The sequence below is a fragment of the Culex quinquefasciatus genome, chromosome 3, assembly GCF_015732765.1.
Source record: "Culex quinquefasciatus strain JHB chromosome 3, VPISU_Cqui_1.0_pri_paternal, whole genome shotgun sequence".
NCBI lineage: Eukaryota > Metazoa > Arthropoda > Insecta > Diptera > Culicidae > Culex > Culex quinquefasciatus.
In genome coordinates this window covers 197,543,107-197,557,463 of record NC_051863.1, presented here as the reverse complement: position 1 = coordinate 197,557,463, position 14,357 = coordinate 197,543,107, and the positions used below count along the sequence as shown (strand labels likewise).

The 14,357-nt window shown below is 36.5% G+C and overlaps 2 protein-coding genes across 3 annotated transcripts; both read left to right on the top strand.

Annotated features, from left to right (window-relative positions):
- Positions 1-1,633: 1,633 nt before the first annotated feature.
- LOC6031114 (27 kDa glycoprotein) lies at positions 1,634-5,632 on the top strand. 2 transcript variants are annotated; one of them, XM_038262223.1, is made up of 7 exons: positions 1,634-1,826; positions 3,342-3,642; positions 4,258-4,576; positions 4,631-4,794; positions 4,859-5,012; positions 5,077-5,206; positions 5,275-5,632. In XM_038262223.1, the coding sequence occupies exons 2-7, from the start codon at positions 3,585-3,587 to the stop codon at positions 5,335-5,337; spliced, it is 888 nt and encodes a 295-aa protein (XP_038118151.1). In that variant the 5' UTR covers positions 1,634-1,826; positions 3,342-3,584; the 3' UTR covers positions 5,338-5,632. The 2 variants fall into 2 exon arrangements, with proteins under 2 accessions (XP_038118151.1, XP_038118150.1); XM_038262222.1 differs by having other exon boundaries at positions 1,634-1,831.
- Positions 5,633-10,950: 5,318 nt separating this feature from the next.
- LOC6031115 (27 kDa hemolymph protein) lies at positions 10,951-12,743 on the top strand. Its single transcript, XM_001841908.2, has 6 exons — positions 10,951-11,135; positions 11,583-11,629; positions 11,724-12,176; positions 12,242-12,401; positions 12,468-12,591; positions 12,652-12,743. Exons 2-6 carry the CDS (start codon positions 11,587-11,589, stop codon positions 12,670-12,672), a joined length of 801 nt encoding a protein of 266 aa, XP_001841960.1. The 5' UTR covers positions 10,951-11,135; positions 11,583-11,586; the 3' UTR covers positions 12,673-12,743.
- The last annotated feature ends 1,614 nt before the right edge of the window (positions 12,744-14,357 follow it).

Sequence of the window (14,357 nt, the reverse complement as noted above, 5' to 3'; positions counted from 1 at the left end):
TTTGAACTTTTATGAAATTACAATTACAGCACCGCAAAAACTGTTTTTTTTCACAAAAATAAAGTTTACTCATAAATTTTGGAAACTTATTGTTGCAAATCCACCGGACAGGTGTATAATGCATTTTTTTAAACTTTTTTCATTGAAATGTTAAAACCGTGGCCTGTAATTGCAATTTTTTAACTTTTTTATTTTTTTGGTAAGGTGAGGCAGACAAAAATCGGAAATAATCTTTTAAAAATCTTTTTATAAATGAAGTATTTTTTAAAGGTCCCAAAAAAAATATTATTTTTCGGCTTTTCGGGTTTTTGGAATACCTCTGTTATGGCGGTTTCAAAATTTTATTTGTTGATCAGACTTCAGGTTGCTGACATGAAGACTCTTAAAGATTAAATTTTGTGAAAAACATGAGAATTTTAATTTACTGTGTACACTCAACCCCCGTTGGTTGGTCACTTTTTCGTTTGACACTTTTTTAGTTTGTACCCCGCTGGTTGGTCAAAGTCAAACTAAAAAGTGACGAACTGTCACTTTTTACACAGCGCTCACGCACACTATCAACACAAACGTTTGGTAGTAAAGAGGGTGTCAAACTAAAAAGTGACCCCGTTCGTTTGACAACAGTTGATGTCAAACCATCGGGGTTTGAGTGTATTGTTTTCTCCTGAAATTTTCCCTATTGTTGAGTCGTGTTAATCTGTTGCTATTTCTTTTGTCGCGGTGTTTTGTTACAATATTTTGGTCCTAAGCATTTTATAAAAGTTTTTCAAAAGTACAATAGTAATATTTGTGTTAATCCTTTAATCATTCCATAAATTGAGTAAGGGATCGAACCTCACTTGCTTAAGAAAAAGGTGAAGTTTCAAAACAATGGACAGTGAAGGAAATATACTATGTAAAGAATCAATAATAAAAGAAGATAGTAATTTATGAAGTAGATAAAGAAATTAACAATAGTTAATAAATAAAGGTAACAAACAAGCTTAGATTGTATTGAGGGCAACTTACAGGGAAGATGAGAAATTATTCAAATAGATAAATAAAGAAAGGCACAAAATTGACATCGCTGCCAAAGGAAAAGGGAAAGAAGACAGTTTGTTACAGCAGCATCAATTGGTAAAATAGAGTGAAAAAGCGTTGGCTCCTTCCGGGATGTTCCTCGCCTGGGTGTCAACCGACGAGTATCATCAGTATCATGCACCCTTGGTCTGCAAATTACTCTTGCTCTTTTCATACATGAAAATGTCAAATATAAGTGTTTCTATTCCTTTTTTAATTTTAGATTTTATTTGAACATTTTGAAAGCTTTTTTTTTATTGAAAAAAGAAGAAAATTCCATAATTGTTTCATTTTAAAACATATCAAAAAAATGTTTAAAGAAGACAGTTGCTTTACCGAAAAAAATAACTTAACCAAACTTCTCTTTCGCCAGTCTATCTCACTAAAACCACTATTTTTCGATCTTTACTCCACACTCACAACTCCATTCATACAACCAGCACATTCAAACACTTTGTTTTGCCGGTACTGCTCCCCAGCGCAGCGCTCAAGGTGAAGCAAAGCACATCAGAATAAAACAACAACAACACATTCGAGCCTTTGGCTCTGGACCGTCCGTATAAGCAAATAAGCTCTTCTTTAGTGTGCTTTCGTCTTTCAACCTGTGCGGTTCGCGTTTCGTCTCGGGTCAGATTTTTTCGGGTTTATTTTAGTTTTGTTTGAAAAATTAGTCATCTCACGCAAGATAAATCTGTGGGATGAGTTGATTTTTTTTTTTGTCAGAAGAGAAAAGAGCTTACGTGTGAAAGGATAACAGTTTAAGTGAGGTAAAGTATGTACTTCCTCAAAAAAAGCATCTAGCAATAGGTAGAATTGGACCAAAGGTGCGTAGATGAGGATGATGCTGGCGAGATCAAGATTATGTATATTGCACACAGACTGGTGTTAATGGTGAATGCAATGGAACAAAAAGTATAAACATATAGGAAAGACAATATTTATCTGGTCGTTTCATGGCCCCGCAATTACGGTGCTATTTTTCGCGGTCTTTTTTCAGTATTATAGTGACCACCTCAGTCTGGCTGGTCGGCACCAGATGAGAGGCAATTTTTGGCAGTCAGTTTTGTGATGCATTGCGGCCCGATCATTATTATAACTCGGATGGCACAATAACGCGCGCAGAGAAAATCAAAGATAATTTCGATATTTGAATTAGTTTTGGTTTGGCTTGGAAACAACAGTGCAGAAAAGAGTGCAGAATTATTCAAATAAATGCAACAACCTCGCCTTAATCGCCATGCTGTATTGCACTGCAAGTAAAGTAAAAGCCGTTTTTCCTGTTCCCTGAAATGCGTTTCAAGGTGCGAGAGAGGCGTTTTTACGTTCTGTGAGTTACAATACAATCATTTCTTTACGGTTCAACAAAATTTGTCTGCAAATATATGTAAACGATAAACGAATTGAAGGCAAACATTACCTAACAATTTGCCAAAGTGCAGCTGCAGTGGTGTGACATTCTTGACCCGAGATATCAGCGCGACGACTTGGCCAAACACCGGTATTTGCGATGTGAATCAAGAGTGCAAAAGTTGTTTCCGAGGGTGTGACCGCGTAGCGATATTATCAGTTTTATAGGGAAGAATTGATTCGTTTTTCAGTTTTTGAAAAATTGTAGATTTTGGAAATTATCCAAATACTAAAATTCTAGAAACGAAAAATCTTCTGAAAAATTATCAATATTCAGAATAGACTCAAAATAGTAAAACGTAAGAAGATCGACAACAATATTTTGATTAATTAGTGAAGCCAACAAAAAAACACCCTAGCATCCCCTATTCATACGCACCTAGCTACACAGTGAAAAAGATCATTGTAATTCTTTCATCTGGGAATGAGTACATCTTTTATGTCAGAAAAAAATGAGTAATTTTACCTCCAAATTTTTGTAAATTTACCTCTTTTCAGTGTGAATTCCTTGTTTCAACTTAAATTAATGTAATATTACATCATAAAAGATTAAACATTACACCATCCAATTTCAACACCTTCCAAATTTACACAATTTTGTACTCTGTTTCTCACATAAAAGTCGTGGTAAAATTACATGTTATAACGTGTCATTTTACCATAGAAAATGTGCAAATCTGGAAATCATGAAGATGTGGAAATTTATGCTGTAAATTTACCTCTTTTCATGCAATTTAAAACCAATTCATGTTAAAAAATTTAATTCACACAGCAAGACAAAATTACACATTTTCACATGTAATTTTACCATGACTTTTGCTCACCGTGTACCCAGCCAATCTGTAAACCTAACGAGCGACAATCATTTATTCCAGGTGCTCGTCGTCGACGTCGTTGTAGACAAAAGAAACTCGTCGTCACCGAATGAACATTTTTGATTGATAACAAACACGCTCGCCATCGTACTGATACAGTCTCGGGAGGAGTCATTTGGGTGTGCTGACTGGAATTGTAATTGGAAGAAGCGCGGCAATTTCGGCAGTTTAGTTTCAGCCGTGACATTGACTGGGCTTGCACTCTGCGGTTGATTTGCTGAGATTCGAGATTGTATTGTCGAAATGGGTCGGATAGCGAGTCGAGTTGGTGGCGGCATTCTGCTGGTTGCACTTTTCTTATGTAAGTACTATTTTTTTAATAAGGTTTCTTTGAATTCGTAAGAATCTACCAGTAGTTGAGCGATCAATGATCGGACGCAACCCATCAACAGTGCATCGACAGGGCATTGTGTGACGGGTTTTAAGTTAGTTCATAGTTCGTACTCTCAGTTCTTATCAGGTGTAACTTCTCAGCGCGAACAGATAAGAAGGAGAGGTTCGACTAAAGTTCAGTTCGATGGACTACGTCAGGAATTAGGCAGGGAGCTGGATTAATATTGAAGGCCCTGCTTAGCATTCCGTGGGTGTTTCAGGGTGATCAGTTAGAACATCAACAGGTGATATAAGTAATGAGAGGTTAATCACAGAGCAATTAAAGCTTCGAGGCAAGGCATTGTTTTTCTCTTCTCTTAATGGCTGGCGGTCACCATACGAGATTTTTCCCACAGTTTAACACAAAACATTGTTTGAAAAGTAAATACATTATCAGTGATAAGCTAGGAATAAGCCTGAATATGTTTGCTACTACAGTAAGTTAACATCAGTATTGTTTTCAGCGAATTTTTAAAAAACGCTTTTATTATATTAAGTTTTCTTAAGTTAATCCAGCAACTAACTAAGATTTTCACAATTCCAGCAACTACCCTGATAAACGCCGCGGACGAACTTCCCAAGGATCTGAAAGACATCGACATCGACACGCTCAAGGCGCAGCTGCCGGATGGGTTCCTGCCGCCCGAGTTCCAAAATATCTCTCTGCCCAGCATCGAAGACATCCAGAAGATCGTCAAGGACAAGTGCTCAAAGATCGCTGGAAATGAGGAGGCGTACGCAAAGACCGAAGCTGCAAGCCAAAGGTTGGGCGACTGCATGAAGGGTTTGATCGACTTTGGTGACCTGCAGGAGGAGATTCAGAAGGCGAAGCCTACCGGAGATCTGGACACGGTGTTCAACAAGTGAGTAGTAATCAATCCCAAAACTCAGACATTTTACAGTGAGTCCAATTTCAGATATTGCAAACGGCGTGCCGCTGCAATCGAATGCGTCGACACCTTCTCAGCCGACATCGACGTTTGCTTGGATGACGAGGAGCGGGAAAGCAAGCGAGTCTTCGTGAATCTGGTTCATGGCCTGCTGAACTTTGTGTGCCACAAGGATGGCGACCAAATCGCCTGTATGAAATGATCTCTTTTTTCGTAATTTAACAAAATCATTCAACACTCTAATACTGTTTCCAGTGTTCATCGCTGAGAAGGGCCCGGAATGCTTCCAGGAGCAGAAACAGCCGCTGATCGATTGCTTCAACGGAACGCTGCGAGGCTACCTGGACGAATCGACACCGAAACCATCCGAAGGCATCCCCAAGCTTGTGATGGGACAGAAGCAGTGCGAGTAAGTCGCTAGAAATTTCACCCAATTTTCCAAAACATAAACTATTTTCCATCCACCTCCCCAGCGACATGGACAACCTGCGGGCGTGTTTCGTGCGCGTGCTGGAAGACTGCCAGGAGTCGACGCCGGCCAACCTCGTTGAGTCCATGTTTAAATTTGTACGCAGGGAAACGCCTTGTGCCAACTTTACCGTCGTAAGTGACCCCCTTCGGTAAGAATATTAACGGTAATTTTTTGCAACTCTGTGTATTCCCAAAAACAGCCTGCCGAGACGAAAAAGGACGGAGGAATTCCAGCGACGCGCTGCAATCGTCGGCGACGATGATTCTGCTGACCACGTGGCTGGTGGCGATGGTGGCGAAACTTGTCGTCCATTAGAGTAGGCGGCGACAGGAAAAGGAGCAGTTTTTCGTTGCTGCCCGATACCATTTCAAGGTGACTAGACGAGGAGGGAATATTTTTTTTGAAATTGTGATAAGCAGATTTCCAAACAACGAAATGTATTCAGGGCAGATTAGGGTACAGATAGGAGCTAAAAGGCTTTATTTGAACGGCGAGATATTGTATACGAGAAATTTTAATGTTTACACTTTGGAAAATAAAAGCAAACAAGAATAAAAGTTTTTTCTTCATCTGCAAGAGAAAAAAAAACCCCGCACTTTACAAAACATAACAACTAGTTATTTATCGGGCATACCTGTTTCATTAAAATGTAATTTGCGGCTTACAAACAGATTGTTACTTCAATATTTTCACATTTGTTTGATAATAAAGTTAGTTCAAAAAATCCAATTCCAAAAGAGTCAATTTGCGACAAAAAAAAACTAAAACATAAAATTTTAAAAACTAAACTAAAATCTAATCTAATCTAATCAGACTTAACTAAAATCTAAAAGCTATAAACTAAACTTTAAAACCAAAAAACTAAAAATGCAAAAATAAATCTGAAAAAAAACTGAAATCTGAATACAGTCTTGTTCAGTCTATCCCAGTGTTTCTCAACCGGTGAGGAATTCCCCCCTGGGGGGGAATTTGGCCATTCTAGGGGGGGAATGAGGGTTAAATAGAAATTCAATGCCTTGAATCATTATTTAAATCATTCTTTGCAACTTTCAGTTTCTTTGATTAGTAATAACAACATTTGTTTTTTTTCCCAAAAAATAGTTATTAAAGTTTCAATTTCTGTCAATTTTGACATTTCTTAAAACAATAAAATGATTTTTTTTTAAATATTTCGGAGGTATTTGTATTTTTTTGAACTCAAGCAGATTTTTTTTTTGTGACAGATTTGTTGGTTTCTGTGAGATGTTTTGGACACTTTTTAACAAGAATGTTTTATTAGATAATTGGCAGTTGACAAAAAGTTTTTCAAATATTATTTAAGTTTGTTTGAATTCTTTACATTTTTTAGAGTAATCTGTCTTTTGCCGCAGATAATTATTAATTTTATTTAATATTTGTACATATTTTATAATTGTATTTTTTTTATTGTTATTTAAACAAAAAGTAGCTCAGAATAGTGGCTTTTCATTTATTTTTTTTAAATTAAAATAAAACGTTTTCAAATACCTTCTATAGTTTTTTTTTTGTTATGAAAACTGTAATCTTTTTGCAAACCTAAAAATAATAATTATGTTTGTGCATTGATACCAGTAAATTGAAAATAAGGGGGGGGGGGGAATGAAGTTCTTGCAAATCAGTCAAGGGGGGAATGGATCGCAAAAGGTTGAGAAACACTGGTCTATCCGAAGGCCGAAGGCAAAATTTCACTTCGGATAATCGAATCACGAAAAAAAAATATTTTTTTCTTCGTATTATTTTTGAATGTTGAGTTTAAGTATGACCCCTAAACTACTCTAAAGTGATTTAGAATTTGAAAATCCAAGATGGCGGCCAAAATGGCGGTGATTAAATATTGAAATTTTTTTATTTTCAAAGGTATTCAACCATTCAAATTTTAAAATTTGACTAAAACGAGGTCGCAGAATTTAAATTTGATGTAAAAATTAAAAAACAAAAATAACGAAAAAAAATTTGTTCGTGATTCGATTAGTTTTGATTGTTGAGCGCCCCTAAACTACGCTAAATGATTTTTCAAATGCAAGATGGAAAACATGTTTTTTTTTCTCGTGATTTGATTATTCAAAGTCCCATAGAAACCTTCGGATAAACGAAACTTCGGATAATCGAGGCTTCGGATAATCGAGTCTGGACTGTACTATAAAACTAAAAATTTCAACTTAAAAGAAATCTGAATACAGTACTGGATTCTCCGAATTTTCTATTTTCCGAATTCCATTATCTGAAGTTCGATTATCCGAAGGCTTGTATGAGACTTCGGATAATCGAATCACGCAAAAAAAAACTGTTTTCCATCTTGCATTTTTAAAATCATTTTAGCGTAGTTTAGGGGCGCTCAACAATCAAAACTAAGACAACGATTTTTTTTAGATTCGATTATCTCAGGGGTGACCAAAGTATGGCCCGCGGGCCAAACGTGGCCCGCGAGGTGATATTTTATGGCCCGCGGACCCATTTTGAATGATCATGTAAAATGGCCCGTTAACGACTTGTAAAGTGATTTCATACTTTTTAAAAATGAAGGTTTATTTTAAACTGTAATGTGTTAATCTTTTTTTATTTTTTGTTAATAAAAAAAACTTATCAATTTATCAATATTTTGATGCCTTCTTTAGGATACAAATAATTAATTCCAAAAATCTTATAATTAAAACAATTTTACACGTTTCAATGAGAGTGAAACAAATAAATATCGTCAAAACTTTCATCAAATATTTTTGGAAATATTAAAAAAATGTTCAAGTTTGACTTAAGTAGAACTCTGTAATAGTTGCAAAAATATAAGTTTTCTTTATTAATTTGCAAGTCGTTATGAACCTTTTATGAACTGCTCCACAAACTTGACTACCAACTGATTCAGGCAGACAAAATGTGGAAATCAGAGGATCAAGTTTGTTGCAAATATTTTACAAAGCTTTCGTCGACCAACCCATCCCTCCCCTATTAATAAAAAATTGGCTCGAAAAACCAGGAGCAAAATTATATTTTCAAAAAACTTCAAAACCTCAAAAAAAAAAATAAAATTTAAGTGCAATCAGCTGAAATTAATAAAACATGCATTCCTTTGCATTTAGAATCATTTGTGCATGTTTGTGTTTATTAAAAATAATTTGAATTTTAGTGAATTTTCGATTAAATAAATAAATGTTTTTTTTTGCTAAAATGTTTTTTTTTTGTCAAATCTTATTTTTTTAAATATTGAGTACAGTTTAAGTATACGGAAGCCTAAAACATATTCTTACATTTTTTTCATTGAAATGTTAAGATGAATTGTTTAACATTTAATGTCACCATTTTCAAAATATAAAAACAACACTTTATTTTTTTAAACACAAGTACATTCAGCTTAAAAAAAATTCTTCAAATACCTGAAACAATAAAATCATCAATTCCGATAGAAAACCGTTATTTTGTGGTTTCTATTATTTTGAATTGACTATTTTTTTTAAATAACAGAAAGTCAAACATTTAAATTAAAATAACAATATTGATTTTTTTTAATTTTTAATTTTTTCTGTATATTTGGCCCGCAAGCTCATTTGAGTTTCAAATTTGGCCCGGCCTCCAAAAACTTTGAGCACCCCTGGATTATCTGAATGAAATTTTTTCAGACCTTTGGGACATTTTTCCGGAGACACTTTTTAAAAGTTTCATATTTTTTAAATATTTACATAGCAGTTTTGTTTGGACAGCTGTCAAAATTGTATGAGTGAACCAATGACCCAAAATTACTTCTCTGTTCATAGGGAAGCCTCTCACAAAGTTCGAGCCAAATAAAAATATACAAATAAAATTCATTTCCGGAATTCGCGGAGAATTTCTCAAATGATGTATTTATAAAATTTCCGGTATTTTTCATATAGTTCAATAGACCGATAAAACATTTTTTTGTGCCATACGATGGTACAATATCTGTTTCGCTACTCTGAATTTTAGAAAAGAGACATTAAGCATGAAACTCTGGCTGAGTTTAAAATTAAAATCAAGGTTAAGATCAGACAATTTCGAAAAAAGTGTCTTCAGCCCTTATACATTGTTTGAACTGATCAACTGAACTGATTTGTGGAGCAACATTTGAAAAGGGCGGATAAGCACTTTGATATTCATATATGTGTAAAGTCTCTTAAATAAAATTCAAATAAAAACATTAACTACTAGAACTGTCTTGAAAATGCCAGGACAACAATTTTTTTCACACAACAAGAAGTGTAAAACAAAAGCAGATAACGAGATATTTTTGAGTAAAATACTAAATAAATGTGAAGGGAACAAGGTTCCCAACCACTTACCGGGGCTATAAGTAATTTTTTGTTATCAATTCTGATGCTATATTTTTTTATTTTCGTATCCGAATAACCACACATTAAACTTGCGTTTAACTAAATAGAAAAAGGTATAGAAATGAGACTTTTTCGAAAAACAAAAAGTTAAATTGTATGAAATTTTGTTCAACAATCCACTTTCTTCGCTATTTCGATATTTCTCTTTTCGTCGATGGTTTCTTTAGTCCCTTCAAATTCATTAGTTTCATTCCTCGTACCGCTCTAGCTTGACACCTTCCTTCTTCGATGGACCCTTGGATTTAATTTCAATTTTGGTTTGTTTGGTTAGTTGGATATCCGGAACAAATATGTTCAATGGGGTCTTCATAGTGCATCGTTTTGTAAAGTGTTTGTTCTTTTGTTCGAAATCGACAACCAGAGAGTCGACTGCAGAACAAACAGAATTGAATTCATTTTCGAAACAGCACCAGAAAAATTGTAGCAAAGGTTCAATGAACATTTCCTCAACTGCCAGCGTGAAAAGCCAACTATTTGCTCAACTCGCACTAATGACTCAATTAAAACCCATATCAATCGTCCCACCCTCCCCGATCAATTGCCAGCGTCATATGTCACCGATCAACATAATCCATATTCGATTCCGACCCGCAGGCAAGTAAACAAGCTTAGAGCTCGGTGCAAGTGAACTTTTACAGACGCGCGATCATAAATTAAGCCATGTGCTGCCGTGCACGTTGTGCCCCGTCTTTCACTCAATTTTCTTTTTATAGGTGCACTTATTCTCTCCATAACGTGCCACTTATTCGAAACTTCCGGCTCTCCTTGGACAGGCCCGTCAGTGTGTTCCTCACAATAGCGAGAGAATGATATTTGTTGCTGTTGCTAGATATGATAAGAACGTCTGTGGAAGTCCCAGGCCTGCGAAGGGGTTCAGCCAAAAAGAACGAACATTTTGAATTTAAAATTGTATGATAAAAATTGTGTACAACCAATAAATAGAGACGCATGATAGTTTAATGTGGTAGATTGTGTCTTTCACTTTTGGTGCAATGACTGTCAATGATGGTTCTGAAATAGTAAATTGAAATAAAAAAAAACACTATACGTAAAATGCTTCTACAAACAACACAAAGAAAACAATATTTTGATTGAAACATTCTGAATCAAGATTTGCATGTTTTTCTAAAACAATGGCTACCGAATGGCCGATCTGGAATTATGCCTTTCAGAGCCTTAAGTATCTTCATCTGACAAGACGTAAAAAACTCCTTGAAAGAAAAATGTATGTCGTCTTCTGTGGACGACCAATTCAAGATCGACATTTATCCCTAGCAGCTACCCCGCCGCGAACCGATCGTACACCCATTCCAAGCATCTCGTGTTATCACTTTATGGAGCAGCTAATGGGACATACTTTCTCACATACGGCAGTTCGACAAAGAATGTTCGATCGGGGCTAATATTTGTATTATTTATATTTTTCTTTTTTATTTCGTGGAATGAAAACACACAACCGGCTCAGCTCATGTGATAGATGAAATTTCAAACGGCCGATAGTGTAATATATAAATGCCGTCCGATTAAAAGGTGGTGACCGTTGCAATTCGACTCTCACAGGCAAGCGGATCAACGACGAGCGCTGAGCAGTGTGCCAGGAAGACTCGACCGGAGCGGATCAGCAGTGTGCTTAGTTCAGTTCGTTCTCTACAGAACTTCGAAAGATTCACACAGTTCGATTGACAAGAATCAGTGAGTGAAAGTAAGTGAACCCCAGTGGTTAGGAGAAGAAGAATTAGATTCTAATTGAGGCGTGAATTTCGTGAAACTTCTTATCAGTTGTAAATTTGACCGTTGATCAGTGTTACATAATCAAGCCGAATCTTACTTTAATTAGATGATTATATTTTAGAAGTGTACGGAGTGTTGCTAATGCTAATGTTCTCTATCAACTGAACATCAGCAATGCCTAGCAAAAACGAAAAAAAATCTTGTTCTTTGTCATTTTGGTCATGTCGAAATGGCCAAAACATCAGCAATTTTGTTACCGCCTACTTTGATTGATAATTGAAAAAAAATCGAAGACATTATATATTATTAGATATTATAGAGACATTTTTTTGAAAAGGTACTATATTTTTAGAGTTTTTTTTTAAGTCAGCAATAATCGCATACTCATCGTAAAACCTCTCCTTTCTCCCATTTCTAGAACGATGACCGGCCGGCTACTATCGCTGCTTATCGTGGCAGCCGTTGGTAAGTTCTGCCTTCAACCTCAATCACGTTCAGCCATAGATCGTGACCTTTCTTTTTGTTCTTGCCACTCTCTCTCTCTCTCCTCGCACTCAAGCTCCCCTGTTCGTTCAGGCTGACGACACCAACAAGATCGATGTGGATAAGCTGCGCGAGCATCTGCCGGCAAACCTGCAGGACCTGCAAATCCCTTCGATGGACGAGATCGAGAATGCCGTCAAGGAAAAGTGCATAAAAGCCGGCGGAACCGAGGAGTCGTACGAGCAGGCCAAGCAGGGCGCCCGGGATTTGGCGAATTGCGTCAAGGGGTTGGTCGACATCGACCAGTTCCGGCAGGAGGTCGAAGATGCCAAACCAACGGGAGATCTGGACACCGTGTTCAACAAGTACTGCCGCAAGCGGAATACCTTGCTGGAGTGCGTGAATACTTTCTCGAATGCGATCGATCCGTGCCTGGACGACGAGGAGGAACAGCACAAGAGCTACGGCCTGGACGTGTTTAAGAATCTGCTGAACTTTGTGTGCCACAAGGACGGTGACCAGATCGCGCGTATGGATGAACCTCTAACTGTTTTGAAAGTCCACAAATTAGTCACGACCACTTTCCGCCCACAGTCTTCATCGCCGAGAAGGGACCGGAATGCTTCACCGAGCAGAAGGACGACCTCATCCGGTGCGTGAACAGCACCTTCTCCGGCTACATCAAGGACGTCGATGTGTCCACCGTGTCGGCTGCTACGATCCCGAAGCTGGTCATCGGGCCGAAACAGTGCGAGTGAGTTTTTCGAGTTGAACTTCCCGTCTCAAGCCGAGTTTCTAAATGATGACGTTTCTTCGACAGAGACTTTACCAAGCTGCAGAATTGCCTGGTGACCGAGCTGGAACAGTGCGAGGAGTCTACGCCGGCGAATCTCGTCGAGTCGCTGTTCAGATTTATCCGGAAGGGATCGCCGTGCGATCCGAAGGTAATGAAAAAGCGCCACCATTGAGCGAATAGTGGAGCTTAACTGTTTTCTTCTTCACAGGGTAAGGCTGGTCGCAGATAAGGGTATTGAAGAATATTCCTAAAACTAAGCATTCTTCAGATGAATAATAAACTACGTTTTGTGAAATGAAAGTATGAGCCTATTATTTTTAATTGTAGTTTTGCAGCGGGTAGCAAAACTGCGAATTTCTCAGCACAACGATGCTTTGCCGAGTGGGATAAATGCGACAAGTACTAAAAAAAACTAATTTTGCATCGAGTTTTCATCTCAGTATCCTTTGACTAAGGCAGGGGTGACCAAAGTAAGGCCCGCGGGCCAAACGTGGCCCGCGAGTTGATATTTTGTGGCCCGCGGACACATTTTGAATGATCATGTAAAATGGCCCGTTGACCCCTTGTAAAGCGATTTTATCCTTTTTTTTAACAATTATGGTTTATATGTTAATAAAAAAAAACTTATGATTTATCAATATTTTGATCCCCACTTTATGATACAAATAATTTGTTCAAAAAAAATTATAATTAAAACACCTTCACACGTTTGTGAGTGAAACTAGTAAATATCGTCAAAACTTTCATCAAAAATTTTGGAAATATTTAAAAAAAAAAGTTCAAGTTTGACTTAGGAAGAATTCTGTAATAGTTGCAAAAATATAAGTTTTCTTTATTAATTTGCAAGTCATAATGACCCTTTTATGAACTGAACCTCAAACTGAAGTGCAATGGATTCAAACTCATTACAGTTAGATAACGAATCTGATTGACTACCAACTGATTCAGGCGGACAAAATGTGGAAATCGGAGGATGTTGCAAATATTTTACATAGCTTTCGTCGATCAACCCACTCCTCTCACACTATTAAAAAATTGGCTCGAAAAACCAGGAGCAAAAACAATTTCCAAAAAAAACTTAAAAACTTCAAAAAAATAAATTTAAGTGCAATCAGCTGAAATAAATTAAATATGCATTCCTTTGCATTTAGAATCATTTGAGCATGTTTGGGTTTGTTGAAAATGATTTCAATTTTAGTGAATTTTCGATGAAATAAATGTTGAAATTCTGGCTCTCAACGATTTTTCATTAGCCACACTTAACCTATACATAAAATTACGCTTTTAGAAGAATTGTTCAACATGTAATGTTACCATTTTCGAAATATAAAAACTAAACATTAAAAACTAATACATTCAGCTAAAAACTTTTTTTTTTCAAATACCTAAAACAATAAAATCAACAATACCGATAGAAAACCGTTATTTTGTGGTTTCTATTATTTTGAATTCACTTTTTTCAAATAACAGAAATTGAATCTTTTAAATTAAAATAAAGTAATTTATTTTTTTAATATTAATAACCTTTTTTTTGTAAATTTGGCCCGCAAGCTCATTTGAGCTTCAAATTTGGCCCGGCCTCCAAAAACTTTGAGCACCCCTGGACTAAGGAATGATGTTAGATTGTCACAAGATTTCAAGGCACCATTAAATAGAATCTAGAAAAGGTTCCAAAAGCCAAAATGCCTTCTATAGGATGGGGAAGTAAAACGTCGGTCCATTTGCGTAAAAGAGGTTTTGGGTGACTCACCACACATAACCTTCGGACTCCTAGAAATGAGCAGAAACTTGCAACAGAGCCCACAAAAGACCCGGGGGTCGTTAAAGCGGATTGCTTTGCTTTTTACTATTCCAAAAGAGTGCTGACTGGAGTGATTTATTGATCTTTTCCAGTTATTGCTGTTCCGTAAAGAA